Raw genomic sequence first — 12526 nt, 5'->3', positions numbered from 1 at the left:
GCCCTGCCCAGAAGGACTTGGGGAACCGGTGGAGGAAAAGCTGGACATGAGCCGGCAATGTGCGCTCGCAGCCCAGAAGGCAACCGTGTCCTGGGCTGCATCACCAGCAGCGTGGCCAGCAGGGCGAGGGAGGGGATTCTGCCCCTCCGCTCTGCTCCGGTGAGACCCCCCCTGCAGAGCTGCGTCCAGCTCGGGGGTCCTCAGCACAGGACAGACATGGACCTGTGGGAGCGGGTCCAGAGGGGGCCACAGAAGTGATCAGGGGGTGGAACAGCTCTGCTGTGAGGACAGGCTGAGAGAGTTGGGGTTGTTCAGCCTGGAGAAGAGAAGGCTCCGGGGAGACCTTATTGCGGCCTTTCAGTACTTGAAGGGGCTTATGAGAAAGATGGGGACAGACTTTTTAGCAGGGCCTGTTGTGACAGGACAAGGGGGAATGGTTTTGAGCTAAAAGAGGGGAGATTCAGACTAGATGTAAGGAAGAAATTTTTTACACTGAGGTGTAAACCCTGGCACAGGTTGCCCAGAGAGGTGGTGGATGCCCCATCCCTGGGAACGTTCCAGGTCAGGTTGGACGGGGCTCTGAGCACCCTGATCTGGTTGAAGATGTCCCGCACCCCTCAACGTGCCTTTCAGTGCACCCGAAACCCCTCGGTGTGCCCTTTGGTGCGCCCTGGAGCCCTCTGTCTGCCAGAGGGCCGCCCCAGACCCCTCCGTGTACATTTTGGGGTGCTCCGAGACCCTTGGTCAGCCTTTTGGGGTTCCCCTGCACGTGTCAGTCTGCCTTTTGATGCTCCCGCGAGCCCTGGCTGTGCCTTTCGGGTGCCCCGGTCCCCTCTGTGTGAGTTTCAGTGCTCTCCAGGGCAATCGGTGTGCGACTCAGGCTGCTGGGAGCCCCTAAGGATGCCTTTCTGAGCCCCCCGAGGCCCCTCGGTGTGCGTTTTGGGCTACCCCAACTCCTTGGTGTGCCTTTGGGTGCATCTCCAGGCCCCTCGGTGTGCTTTTTCCTGCACCCCATCTCCCCCATGGCAGGGGGTGGGACTAGATGGCCTTTAAAGGTCCCTTCCAACCCAAACTATTCTATGATTCTAGGATGCCCCCAGGATGCCTTGGGGTGCTCAAAAAGACACATCCAGGGGGTTGTGGGTGCACCAGAAGGAACACTGAGCTGTCCCAAATGGCACATCATGGTGACCAGGATGCCCCTAAAGGTACATGGAGGAGTCCAGGGCACCCTGAAAGCCACACGGAGGGTTCCAGGAACCCCCAGGAAGCACACCAAGGGGTTCAGGATGCCCCCGAAAGAAGACAGATGGGATCGGGAAGGGGTCCAGGGCGTGCCAAAAGGGATGCCGAGGGGCACGGGATGCACTGAGACCAGGGGTGCCCCAAAAGGCCCACCGATTGCCCTGGGGTGCGGGGAGACCCAACAGGCACACCCAGGGTGCAGGGTGCAGCAAAAAGCACACTCAGGGGGACCGGGCACTCCGGGAAGCAAATCAAGGCTTAGGGGCGTCCCAAAACGGACACCGGGGGCTTGGGGTGCCCTCAAAGGGACACTCGGGGCTCCAGGGATGCAGAGAGGGGCACACCACGGGGTCCAGGGTGCCCCAAATGCACATCGAGAGCCCAGGGAGCACAAAAAGGCACATGGGGGCGTCCAGCCACCACCCCGCCGGCCTCTGCCCCTGGCCCCACCCAGCCCCCACCACCTTATGATGTCACTGAGCCATTCATGACATCAGCACACGTTCACTAGACCTGGGGCGCTGGCGCAGGCCTTGCACACACAGTACCTGGTGGTGCTGCTGGTGCAGTGCTGGTGCTGTGCTGGTGCTGAACTGGTGCTGTGCTGGTTCTGCTGGTGCTGTGTTGGTGGTGCTGGTGCTAGTGGTTGCTGCTGGTGCTGGTGCTGTGCCGGTGCTGCCGGTGGAGCTGGTGCTGGTGGTGCCGGTGCTGCCGGTGGAGCTGGTGCTGTGGTGCCGGTGCTGCCGGTGGAGCTGGTGCTGTGGTGCCGGTGCTGCCGGTGGAGCTGGTGCTGTGGTGCCGGTGCTGCTGGTGGTGGCTCGGCCCGTAGGCAGCTGCCCGTGCCCTGCCGCCCCTCGGGGCTCGGCTCCTCAGTTCGCAGCCGGCCCCCGGCAGCGCCCGCCAAGCCCTGCCTGCCACCGCTCCCCGGGGAGAGGCGCGGCGCGGCGGTGCCATGAAGAGGGCTTGGCGGTTCCTGCGGAGCAGGAGGGCGCGGGAGGGCCCCGCGGCCTCCGGGAGCAGCGGTGGCGATGAGCTCCGGCCGCAGGGCCGGGAGGGGCTGTGTCGAGAAGCTGTCAGGGCGAGCGAGAGCTCTGGTGGGGAGGTACGTAAACCCCAGGGTTTTAATCTGGAGTCTCCGCTCTGGGATTATATCGCACGCTAACGCGAAATAAGACTTTTCCATGAATAACGTCTAACGCAGAGTTGTTGACAACTCTTTTCTAATCTGACGTCAGGTTGGTTATAGGACGTGCTGCCACTGTCTCCTGCTTTGAGCTGATTTCCTAAGTTTTGTCAATTTTTATTCTTTCACTTGAACAGGCAGAAGATGTCAGAGCCCAAATACCGACGGCAGGGTCCGATTCATCCCCTTCCCACCTGAGCTCTGGAACTCAACAGACGTCGGAGAGTATCGAGGTGCAGAGTTTTCTGAACGAATGTGACCGACGGCTTAGTGTGCACGAGCAGACGTCTCGGGTGGTGGACACCAACAAGCGCTTGTCTCAGCAGCTGAGCGATGCCGAAAGAAAAGCCAGCGGGCTGGAAAAGGAAGTGAAGCAACTGAAAAAAGCCCTCACGGAAAAAACATTGGCTTTAGAAATGGCAGAACGGGAGTTACGCCAGGCCCAGAGGCAGGCAAAGGAGCAGCAAGATCTACACCTTGAGAAAGACCAAGCGAGGAAAGATGCCATCAAGAAGGCAGAAGGGCTGCAGGAACAACTGGCCCAGCTCCAAAGTGAAAACCTTTCACTCCGTCAGCAGCTGGAAGCCGCGCGGAACAAGAGCGCCCAAGGACAAATGGTGAGTGATGCCTTTACGTGCGAGGCCAACAGAGTAGAAAAAGGTGACCAGTTTTGTTCCGGTTTTGTTGGAAATGCAGAAGGTTGCGGCAAGCCTTCAGACACGCTTATACGTCTGTACGTATATGTATGTATCTACCGTCATCTACCTGGACTTGTGCAAAGCATTTGGTACTGTCCCGCCCAACGTCCTTGTCTCTAAAACGGGGAGACATGGATTTGGCGGGTGGAGCACGCGGTGGATAAGGAATTGGCTGGATGGTGGCACTCAAAGAGCTACAGTCAAGGGCCTGATGTCTGGGTGGAGACCAGTGACGAGTGGTGTCCCGCAGGGGTCCGTACTGGGACCAGTGTTATTTAACACCTTTGTCGGGGACAGGGACGGTGGGATCGAGCGCACCCGCCGCAGGTTTGCGGGTGACACCACGCTGAGCGGGGCGGTTGATACCGAGAGGGAAGGGGTGCCATCCAGAGGGACCTGGGCAGGCCGGAGAGGCGGGCCCGTGGGAAGCCATGAGGTGCAACAAGGCCAAGTGCAAGGTGCTGCACCGGGGTGGGGGCAGTCCCAAGCACGGACACAGCCTGGGGGATGCGTGGCTTGAGGGCAGCCCCGCCGAGAAGGACTTGGGGCACTGGTGGATGAAAAGCTGGACGTGAGCCGGCAACGTGCGCTCGCAGCCCAGAAAGCCGAGTGCATCCTGGGCTGCATCACCCGCAGCGTGGCAGCAGGTGGAGGGTGGGGATTCTGCCCCTCTGCTCGGCTCTGGTGAGACCCCCCCTGGAGCACCACGTCCAGCTGCGGGGCCCACGGCATCAGAAGGACACGGACCTGTTGGAGCGGGTCCGGAGGAGGCCACAAAGATGCTCGGGGGGCTGGAGCTGGGATGGATAATGCTTCGCCTTTCTTTATGTGCTGGGATACCGACATCGTCACTAAGAGGTGACATTTCTTGTCTCCCCAGAGAGCAGTGGGACAGCTGCAAGCAGAGCTCGCTGATGCTTTCAAGCAGCATTTTATAGCAGAAACCTCACTGAAAGCTTCTACACGCCAGTGCGATTACCTGACGAAAGAGAACTCCCGCTTGCAAGAGGACTTGGACAAGACCAAGGCCAAGGTACACGAAGTCTGTAAACGTGTCAGTAGATATGAAGCCGTTCTTTTCCTTCAGTGGCCAGAAGAGAAGAACATATTCTGGGAACAAATACAGGAGAGGTTTCTCTGAGGACATTATGAGCTTCAACGTCTTTAACAACTCTTTTCCAGACTAGAGGGTGCTTTTAGCTCCTTTCTCCTCCCTGCCTCCTCGCTTCTGTTCCGACACCGTCCAAAAGTTGTGGCCATGATGTGATACCGCAAGCCGCGCGCTCCCAAATGTCTTTGGGCTTGGCTGCTTTCTTTGCAAGGTTTTTCTGCTCTCGGCCTCTGCGCAAAGATGGTGTCTAGCTCCCTGGTAGGGGTGTTTTTGGGGAAGGAAAGAGACCTTTGGCTTCCCTTTGTCTCGTAAGCCAGGCTTCACCCTCCCTCTAAGGCCTTGAACCTCTTGTCTCTGCCCCCCACGCCCTCCGCCCCAGGCATTAGCACGGGGGGGTGCGTACGAGAAGGAACGGGGCAGAACAGGAGCGCGACGGAAGGGAAACGAAACGCGGTGAACGCGCCGAAATGCAAAAGCGCGTCTTCCCGGGCAGGGAAGCTGTGTGATGCTGCAGAAGGAGTCGAGTGCCTTTGCCACGGTGCCCTTTGGAAAGGAGGACGGATGGAAGCTGGAGCAGTCTTTTCGGCAAGGGCCCGAAAGCGTTCTGACCTTCGAAATCCAAGCGGCTTTTCCCTGGGTCGAAATACAAACTCGGTGGCTTACAGCTATGATCTCGATCCTTACGTTCGGTTGAGTTTCCCAGAGATCTGAGAGCCCTCTCCTTAAGACGGATTGTTTCTTCCCTGCATCCAGATGTGTGAAGTCTCCGCGCAGCTGGAGTTGGAGTCCCAAAAGTCTCTGCAGCTCGAAGCTAGGAATCAGGAGCTGAGAAGGCTGGTGGCTCTTCTGCCACATGGCTCGGCGACTCCTGGGGCGGGTCATACCCCAGCAGCGCCTTACGGGAAGGAGTGCGAGCGGCGAGCGCAAGACGCGAGAGAGGAGCAGTATCACAGCCTCCTTTTGCAGGTCAGTTTAGGGACCATTTGTATCTGTAGTCGGCGTTGCCTTCATTTGCGGTGGTGGTCGTGGCTTTTGGGTGTTTTGCCGGGGCATCTGGCGCTCTCTGTTAGCGCCGTGGGTTTGGCTTTCCTGTCGGGGAGCGGGGGAGCTGCAAAAGGCTGCGTCAGAGCGCTTCTGTGTGTGCGGTGGGACCTGTGAGCAGGAAAAACCTGCAGCCTTGTCCTCGTCCTGTCCGTGTAGCGTTGCAGGCTGTTTAATACTAGCTTTCCTATAAAAATGGCAGAAAGGAGGTTTTTTGTGAGGGCTGGGCATTGCCTTTTTCTTCCCGTTTCTTGAAGTTGTATCTTCTGCTTTAGACACAGGCAGCCGCTCGAGCCAAAATAGAAGAGATCAACACCACCAGTGCCTCTTGGAGAAAGCTGCTGGAGCAGAGGATCAGAACTCTGGAAGCGGAGCTGGAGAGAGCACGGAGCACGCAGGAGGCGAACGCGCTGCAACTGGCATGGGCGCAGGCAGAAATAAAAAGCTCCGAAAAGCGCTCCGTGGTGGACATGGAAATTAAAAGACACCTCACAAAGAAATTACAAAAGTAAGTCCAGACGTTTTCTTTCCCCCCCACGTAACACAACACGACCCTTTTCATCGCGGCTTTTCCATCCCACGTCCCTTTCTTGGCTCTGCTCAGCACGAGGTGTGCCCCTTCAAGACCGCGTACTTCCCAGAAGAGTACCCCTTGGGCTCGCCCATCACGGAGGCCTGTTTTCGGTTCTCTTTACTCACCTGAAGGAGCAAAACTCGTCGGGCCTCTCTGGAGGATGTTTTAGTTCGTCTTCTTCTAACACTTCTCTGTAGCCATCTCCTCTTCCTGCATGCGTGGTGGAAAAGAGGAGCTTCACTTCTGCGGCTGTTATCCTCCAGCTTCGGACAGACACAGTGGGAAAGGCAGAGGGGACAGAAGAGGGGCCTGGGAGGCAAAAATCCTCTGTTCAGCTGCCGTTGTGACGGGGCATCTTCAGTCTGAGGTTACACTGGGAGGAGGGGAAGAGCCCGGGGTCCTCACCACCTTCTAGGAAAGGTCCCGCAAAGACGTAACAGCGACTGCTCGGCAGCCTGAGGAGCGGCGCATTTGCACGGCTCGGAAGTCTATGTGCATACGTCCGACAGCGTGCTGCCGCGCTTGGGGAACGTCTCTGTGCCAGCGGGAGCAACAGTCGTTCCTGCAGCTCCTGCATTTTCCACAGGGCTAACGAGATGCTAGCGGAAGCCAGAGCTAAGAGCGCTCCGGAGCAGCGGCGCAGGGTCTTCAGGCGCCAGGCAGAGAGTCTGAGCCGGAGCAGGGGACAGAGCGGACACCCATCGGGCTCCGGTAAGCGGCTCCAGATGTGATTCCCCAGCGGTCAGGTGGGTTCGGGATTACGGTTGGGTTTTGCCCGTGATGCTGAAATAGCGGAAGTCTTTTCCGTGTAACTCCTGGCCGGCGGAACTAGAGGAAGGAAGTTGCTTGCTTACCGTGCCCAGCACAAAGCAGGTCCTGTTAGGTGGCAACCCAAAAATCCACGTAGCCAGTTCTCCGGAGAAGAACTGAGCCTATTTCATGGCCATTGTTCCTCTGGAGTCCCCAGGTCCCAAGTCGCTGATTTGCTTCTGAGGCTTTGTCTGAATACGGTGGCTGTAGAAAGAAAGTGTTCTGGCAGGACGAGTCCTCTCTCTCTCCACCCGGGAAGGATGGATCTGGGCTGTGCTGGGAGATTTCCTTGGCCTGGCCTCGGCAGAGCAGCTTGGCCTGATCAAAGACAGACGACCCCGTGCTTTGGTGGGGAGGCATGCAGAAGCTGGTGGAAAACCTTGTGCTCCACTGAAGCCTCTTTTGAACTCCCAAGGACAAGAGGGCACTTGAAGGCAAAGAGGTCTCGGGGGTCTCACGTGTAAGCCGGTGCCGTTTGTGAGGTGTGCGCGGGTTTATTTGTTGTGCGCAGCCTCTGGAATTTCCTTCTCGGGCTTTAGAAAGCTCGTTGCCTGATGGTCGAACGTGGAGAATCTTATTTCTTCCTTTGCGCGTGTCCCTTCCATCCTTTGTTTCCCTGGGTGGGCTTAAATCTCTCCAGATCTTTACAGTGTCCTGTCACAGTGACAGCTGTCCGTGGACTTCTTGGCTAGGTCTGCTGCAGAACTAACACTGGATCTTGCTTTTTCTCTCCCTGCCACAGATGAATGTAAAGCTGGATCTGCTGGCGATTCTTCCTGGACGATTCTCCCTGGCGATTCTCTCCTGCTCGTCCGCCAAATTAAATGAAGTCCAGGATGTCCCCCCTTCCAGGGCAACACCGCCCGATCATGATGCTTAGAACAAAAATTATTAAACTGGAATGAAATACTCACGAAAGTTGTGAAAATTCTTCGTCTACCCCGATCTTCGCGTGGTTTCCCATCGCTGTTCCTCAGGCGGCCGCAGGGCTGGGGCTGGGCCATTCCCTCCGCCCGCAGACTGCTGCCGGGCCGGGGGTGTCTGGGCCCAGTCCCAGTCCCAGGGCAGGGTGGGGGTCCCTAGGGGCTCTCGCTGGGATGGGGGTGTTTGGGGGAGGCAAAGGCTTGAAAGGCGTGCTTGCTTTCAAAAAACCAAGCAGCTTTTCCCTGGGTTGAAATACAAACTGGATTTACAGCTATGATTTTGATCCATACGTTTGATCGAGTTTCACAGAGATTTTATAATGAAGGAAAAGCCTCTGTCATCGAGCATTTTAACGGGATGCTCAGAACAGAGATGTGGAGGTATTGTACAGCACATTACACTTTTTGCTACATTATTTGCTGTCGGAGTTCATAAAGAGCTATAACCAGAGCTTCTGCAGCACTACCAGAGCCGGGCCTGCAGACGTAACGCTTCAAACTCATCAAGGGTTTAGAGAAGCGTGCACGGCAGTCTTTTAAAGACTCCACACCTCTGCTCAAAAAGGGAGACCGTGTCAGGGTGTCTAGAATGAAAGAGAGATTTGAGAAGGGTTATGAACAGACGTTGACAAACGAAACATTCAGAGTAGTTGAAATTGTGAGAAGAGGACGGATACCTGTGCACTGGTTAATGATCACGAAGCAATTGAGGGGCCGTTTTACCCTGAAGAACTTCAAAAAGTGAATCCTGACAAGGACAGACTCTACAAAAGTGACATCATTGCTGCAACAGGGAAAGGAAGAAAGAAACAGCTTGCTGGTGAATTGATGTGGCTGGTAACAGAAATTTAACAGTTGGGTAGAAGCCTCCCAAGTCCAGGCTTGGCAGGGGAGAAAAGAATCATAGACTCATAGAATGTTTGGGTTGGAAGGGACCTTCAAAGGCCATCTAGTCCAACCCCCCTGCCGTGGGCAGGGACATCTTCAACCAGATCAGGTTGCTCAGAGCCCCGTCCAACCTGACCTGGAATGTTCCCAGGGATGGGGCATCCACCACCTCTCTGGGCAACCTGTGCCAGGGTTTACACCTCAGTGTAAAAAATTTCTTCCTTACATCTAGTCTGAATCTCCCCTCTTTTAGCTCAAAACCATTCCCCCTTGTCCTGTCACAACAGGCCCTGCTAAAAAGTCTGTCCCCATCTTTCTCATAAGCCCCTTCAAGTACTGAAAGGCCGCAATAAGGTCTCCCCGGAGCCTTCTCTTCTCCAGGCTGAACAACCCCAACTCTCTCAGCCTGTCCTCACAGCAGAGCTGTTCCATCCCCTGATCACTTCTGTGGCCTCCTCTGGACCCGCTCCCACAGGTCCATGTCTGTCCTGTGCTGAGGACCCCCGAGCTGGACGCAGCCCTGCAGGGGGGGTCTCACCGGAGCAGAGCGGAGGGGCAGAATCCCCTCCCTCGCCCTGCTGGCCACACTGCTGGTGAGGCAGCCCAGGACACGGTTGCCTTCTGGGCTGCGAGCGCACATTGCCGGCTCATGTCCAGCTTTTCCTCCACCGGTTCCCCAAGTCCTTCTGGGCAGGGCTGCTCTCCACCCCTTCATCCCCCAGGCTGTGCTGGTACCGGGGGTTGCCCCGACCCCGGTGCAGGACCTTGCACTTGGCCCTGTTGAACCTCCTGAGGTCCACACAGACCCACTTCTCCAGCTTGTCCAGGTCCCTCTGGATGGCATCCCGTCCCTCAGGCGTGTCGTGCGCACCACTCAGCTTGGTGTCATCTGCAAACTGGCTGAGGGTGCACTCGATCCCACTGTCCATGTCACTGATGAAGATATTTAACAGTACTGGTCCCAGTATGGACCCCTGAGGGACACCAGTTGTCACTGATCTCCATCTGGACATTGAGCCGTTGACCACTACTCTCTGGATGCGACCATCCAACCAATTCCTCACCCACCAGACAGTCCACCCGTCAAATCCATACCTCTCGATTTTAGAGAGAAGGATGCTGTGGGGGACCATGTCAAAGGCCTTACAGAGGTCCAGATAGACGACATCCATAGCTCTTCCCATGTCCACTGATATAGTCGCTCCATCATAGAAGGCCACTAGGTTGGCCAGGCAGGACATGCCCTTGGTGAAGCCAGGCTGGCTGTCTCAAATCACCTCCCTGTCCTCCACGTGCCTTAGCACAGCTTCTAAGAGGATCTGTTCCATGATCTTCCCGGGCACAGAGGTGAGGCTGACAGGTCGGTAGTTCCCAGGGTCCTCCTTTCTACCCTTTTCAAAAACAGGTCCAATGTTTCCCTTTTTCCAGTCACCGGGGACGTCACCTGACTGCCACGACTTCAAATATCATGGAGAGTGGCTTGGCAACTACATCAGCCCGTTCCCTCAGAACCCTGGGATGCATCCCGTCAGGTCCCATAGACTTACGTATGTTCAGGTTCCTCAGGTGGTCTCAAAGTTGATCTTCTCTTTCAGTGGGAGGGACTTTGCTCCCCCAGTCCCTGTCTTGTGGTCCATCCACTCAAGAGGTGTGGGACGAGAGGCTGCCAGTGAAGACTGAGGCAAAAAAGTTGTTGAGTACCTCAGCCTTCTCCTCGTTCGTTGTTACCAGCTGGCAGCAGGCCCCCGGCATCTTTATTTGGCATCTCTGGGAGGAACACAGCGTTGTGGGGATGGCCTCCTGCTTTTCTTTGAGGTCTCAGTGCTCCATTACACAGAGCTAAAGGAGAAACCAAAAGCGGTTCAGTTGGATGTATAGAGAGGAGGGCAGAGACCTCCTGCCCACCAGGTCTGGTCCTGGAGGCTTTCTGTGGACTCTGAGACACCCCCCGCTCCACAGCTCGGGGCTGAGACCTGGGAGGGGACAGGTACGGCCCTCCAGGCAAGGTGCCTGGGTGCGGATGCCCTGGCAGAGGAGGGACAGTCTCACATCACCTTTCAGCACAAGGACCCTTCAAGAGCCCACCAACCCTCTTGCCACCCCACCGACTCCCCATTCAGCAGCAAGCAGCCGGTCTTTGGGGGACCCTGTCCCCACGCAGACTGCTGCCCCTATCAAGGCAGAGATGGAGGGGAAACCCTCCATCACGAGGAAGGGGGAAGCAGAGGTCCAAAGGTCTCTTCTTAGCAGGCCATGATCTGGTCTCATAGCAGGGCTTGGTCCCCACCAGAACTGGCTTGTCCAGGTGGAACATGGGTCTCTGGACCTTGAAACTTGCCTTGTTCCCATTACAGAAGTCCTCTTCCCTGATGCAGACGGTGCCCATGCCCATTAGTCTGGTAGTCTGCAAACAAGGGTGAGAAAGAAACAGAAGTTGGAGTTTTTCTGATGGGAGAACAGCGTGAAGACTTGTCTGGGCATGCTAAGGCTTAACCCTTGGCCTGTCCACCCCTGCGGTCCCCAGGGACAAGGTGGGGAACGTTGGAAAGCTTTGGAGAAGAGCCTTGCCCTCCAGATTGTTCCCCCCTCTCTCTCCTCTTCACCCTCCCACCCTCTTCCCAGGGCACGCAAGGTGAAGGAGAAGCAGGACACACCACCTGGAGCCCGAGAAGGTCCGAGGAGTGCCAACCCCTGGGAAAAGCCCTGAGCTCTCTGCCTGGTCATGACACCCTGCCAGCAGGGCTAGGGAAGACTCCAAAGAAGAAAGCCCATCATCATCTTCATCTAAAGCTTTGCTTTTTCTCTCCGTTCACCCAAAAGTTGCTCTCTGGCAAAGCTCTCCACTGCAGTGTCCTTCTGGGGCATTTTTTCTGCTTTCTAAGCTGGGGGAGGAATAAAGGGCAGGGGGAGGGGTCAGGACACATGGGTCTGAGGGAGGACGAGGAAAGCAGCCCCACCTTGTTCTTCTTGGCGGTAGCACTCCGACACGCTGTCCCAAATGTTTGCGATCTCTGGGGAAGAAGAAGACGGGCCATGCTTGAAGTCAATAAGCTCACCACCTTGCCCAGCCAGCAGATACAGGCATCATCCTACACCACCGCCTCCCCCTGAAATCACCCATGCAGGAATTGACCTGCAGAGCTGAGTTTGAACTGTGTCCCCATGAGAAGACCTCCCGTGCTGGGGACAGAGGTCTGTACTTGAAATAAAGACATGAGAAGGCTTTGCACAAGGACGTCCTTCCATCCACGATGGGAAGGCGTCTCCGAGTTCATAGCGATCCGTCTTGAGGACGGGACCTTCTGGCAGGACTTACCCTTCTTTGTGAGATCCCTGAGGTGTGGAGACAGCGCATGGAGGAAAGCAGAGGAGAAGCACTCCATGGTTGCAGCTCCTCCTGGCCGAGCTCCTTCACTCCTCTCCACCTCACCGAACAGCCCCGGCGCTACGGCACTGCCTGCCTCCGCCTTCTCCTCCCGGCTGCAAAGCGGTGGTGAGAGCAGCCCCCACGCCTGGGCTCGTCCCTGACTCGCAGGGAAGCGCGGGTTGGGGCGCCGTGCGGAGAGAAAAGGTGTCACAGTGAGCCCGTTTCACGGGGGGCATTTTGGGGAGCTGTCCCCCATCTACCCATGCCCTCTCCACAGGGAGACCCAAATTGTCACGGACAAGCACTGTTGAACCTCACCTGAGCAGACACAAACACGATTCCAGAGAAACAAGATTAAGAGACTTGAAGGGTGAAGAAAATCAAGTTGAAAATAAAAAAACCCTCAAAGATAGCTTAAGTTTCAGGAGCCCTTGCTCCCAAGTCGCACAAGCAGAGAACGTCTAAATGCAGGGGACCACGTGCTTTCGGAAAAGGTTGCTCAAAATTGTTTTGAGATGGGTATAAAGTGTAGCCTGAGTGGAGAGCAAGACGACAAATTCCAAGCAAATATCTTTAACACTGGATTTCAGCACAGATACAAAAGAGCATGGTAGACTGGGAAAAAAAAATTATATTTTTTTGGAATTGCAATTGGAGCCAAGTAGGCTTTGAATAAACCTCAACTG

At 56.3% G+C, this 12526-nt stretch overlaps 1 protein-coding gene across 1 annotated transcript; it reads left to right on the top strand.

Annotated features, from left to right (window-relative positions):
- Positions 1-3997: 3997 nt before the first annotated feature.
- Positions 3998-7595, top strand: LOC142092241 (uncharacterized). Its single transcript, XM_075172054.1, has 5 exons — positions 3998-4159; positions 4991-5203; positions 5554-5786; positions 6439-6563; positions 7405-7595. Exons 2-5 carry the CDS (start codon positions 4991-4993, stop codon positions 7488-7490), a joined length of 657 nt encoding a protein of 218 aa, XP_075028155.1. The 5' UTR covers positions 3998-4159; the 3' UTR covers positions 7491-7595.
- Positions 7596-12526: the final 4931 nt, after the last annotated feature.

Source organism: Calonectris borealis, chromosome 23 (genome assembly GCF_964195595.1).
Source record: "Calonectris borealis chromosome 23, bCalBor7.hap1.2, whole genome shotgun sequence".
In the NCBI taxonomy this organism is placed as follows: domain Eukaryota; kingdom Metazoa; phylum Chordata; class Aves; order Procellariiformes; family Procellariidae; genus Calonectris; species Calonectris borealis.
Note: the sequence above shows the minus strand (reverse complement) of the source record. Positions and strands in the feature narration are given on the sequence as shown.

Bases quoted from the DNA above. Each gene is read 5' to 3' on its own strand.
- LOC142092241 (XM_075172054.1), top strand. From the start codon at position 4,991: ATGTGTGAAGTCTCCGCGCAGCTGGAGTTGGAGTCCCAAAAGTCTCTG. The intron at 5,204-5,553 runs GTCAGTTTAGGG...CTTCTGCTTTAG, and splicing joins ATCACAGCCTCCTTTTGCAG to ACACAGGCAGCCGCTCGAGC. The intron at 5,787-6,438 runs GTAAGTCCAGAC...CATTTTCCACAG, and splicing joins CTCACAAAGAAATTACAAAA to GGCTAACGAGATGCTAGCGG.